This window comes from Mycetomoellerius zeteki, unplaced genomic scaffold (genome assembly GCF_001594055.1).
Source record: "Mycetomoellerius zeteki isolate Tzet28-1 unplaced genomic scaffold, Tzet1.0 C4345782, whole genome shotgun sequence".
NCBI classification, from domain to species: Eukaryota; Metazoa; Arthropoda; class Insecta; order Hymenoptera; family Formicidae; genus Mycetomoellerius; species Mycetomoellerius zeteki.
Genome location: NW_017255636.1, coordinates 1 through 908, shown reverse-complemented (window position 1 = coordinate 908; position 908 = coordinate 1). Strand labels below are relative to the sequence as shown.

At 36.1% G+C, this 908-nt stretch overlaps 1 protein-coding gene across 1 annotated transcript; it reads right to left on the bottom strand.

Moving 5' to 3' along the window:
• Positions 1 to 24: 24 nt before the first annotated feature.
• On the bottom strand, positions 25 to 776 carry LOC108720193 (large ribosomal subunit protein eL32; the record flags this gene model as incomplete). The annotated part of the gene is made up of 3 exons (XM_018446229.1): positions 706 to 776; positions 410 to 525; positions 25 to 177 (listed from the first exon to the last, which is right to left on the bottom strand). Coding segments are annotated over exons 2-3 (246 nt in total), but the record flags the coding sequence as incomplete, so codon positions are not given.
• Between the last annotated feature and the right edge of the window lie 132 nt (positions 777 to 908).

Genomic DNA, 908 nt, shown 5'->3' with positions numbered 1-908 from the left:
AAGATTTTTTTAAGTGACATTTACCTTCACGTTATGTACAAGCACCTTGCGAAAACCAGTTGGTAACATGTGACGCGTTTTCTTGTTGCTACCATAACCAATACTAGGCATCAAGTACTGGCCCTTAAAACGCCTGCGGACTCTATTATCGATACCTTTTGGTTTACGCCAGTTGCGCTGCAAAGTGTATGCGACATTATTTGTATATACTTTTAAACTATTTGATAATTAATTGGAAAGCTCAATCTATCGGAGAATAAAAGTTTAAGTAATTAAGATGCATAAATATGTAACGTTTTAAATAACAGTGTGCAGAAATGAATGCTATAATATACAAAGCGTAGGCAATATAACCAAACTTTACGAACATGCTCACTTGGTTGAATAGGACAAAACGAAAAATACCCACCTTGAGTTTATTATATCTATCACTCTGATGCCTAATAAACTTCTTTGTTCTTTTTTTCACGATTTTGGGTCGATAGACCGGTCGGATAGACATTTTGAGTTCTGTTTAGGCTATCACTGAAACAACAGATAGTAATCGAGTCACTCCGATCATAAAATATTTTCACTTGTACCTTATGCCTAAAAATAATACACTTTCACACTCCGGAAAATTATCAATAATTAATCAGTTATTACATTACGTTTGCGTCATTAATGATTATTACAAAAAATGCGGATTCTCCATGTGATACATACCAGTCGCAAAATGTCGAAAAACAGAAAGGCAGAAAAAAATTTTGCCTACTGCCATCTACTGCACACTGGACGCGATTAGAGCATTAAGGTGCGATTACATGTAGCGCGGTATGCGATAAACGGTAAGGTACATTTTCACGAGCCACTCAAACTAGGCTGTATTCCAAAATTCACTGCTTACCGAGCGAATGAGCATGATTGGT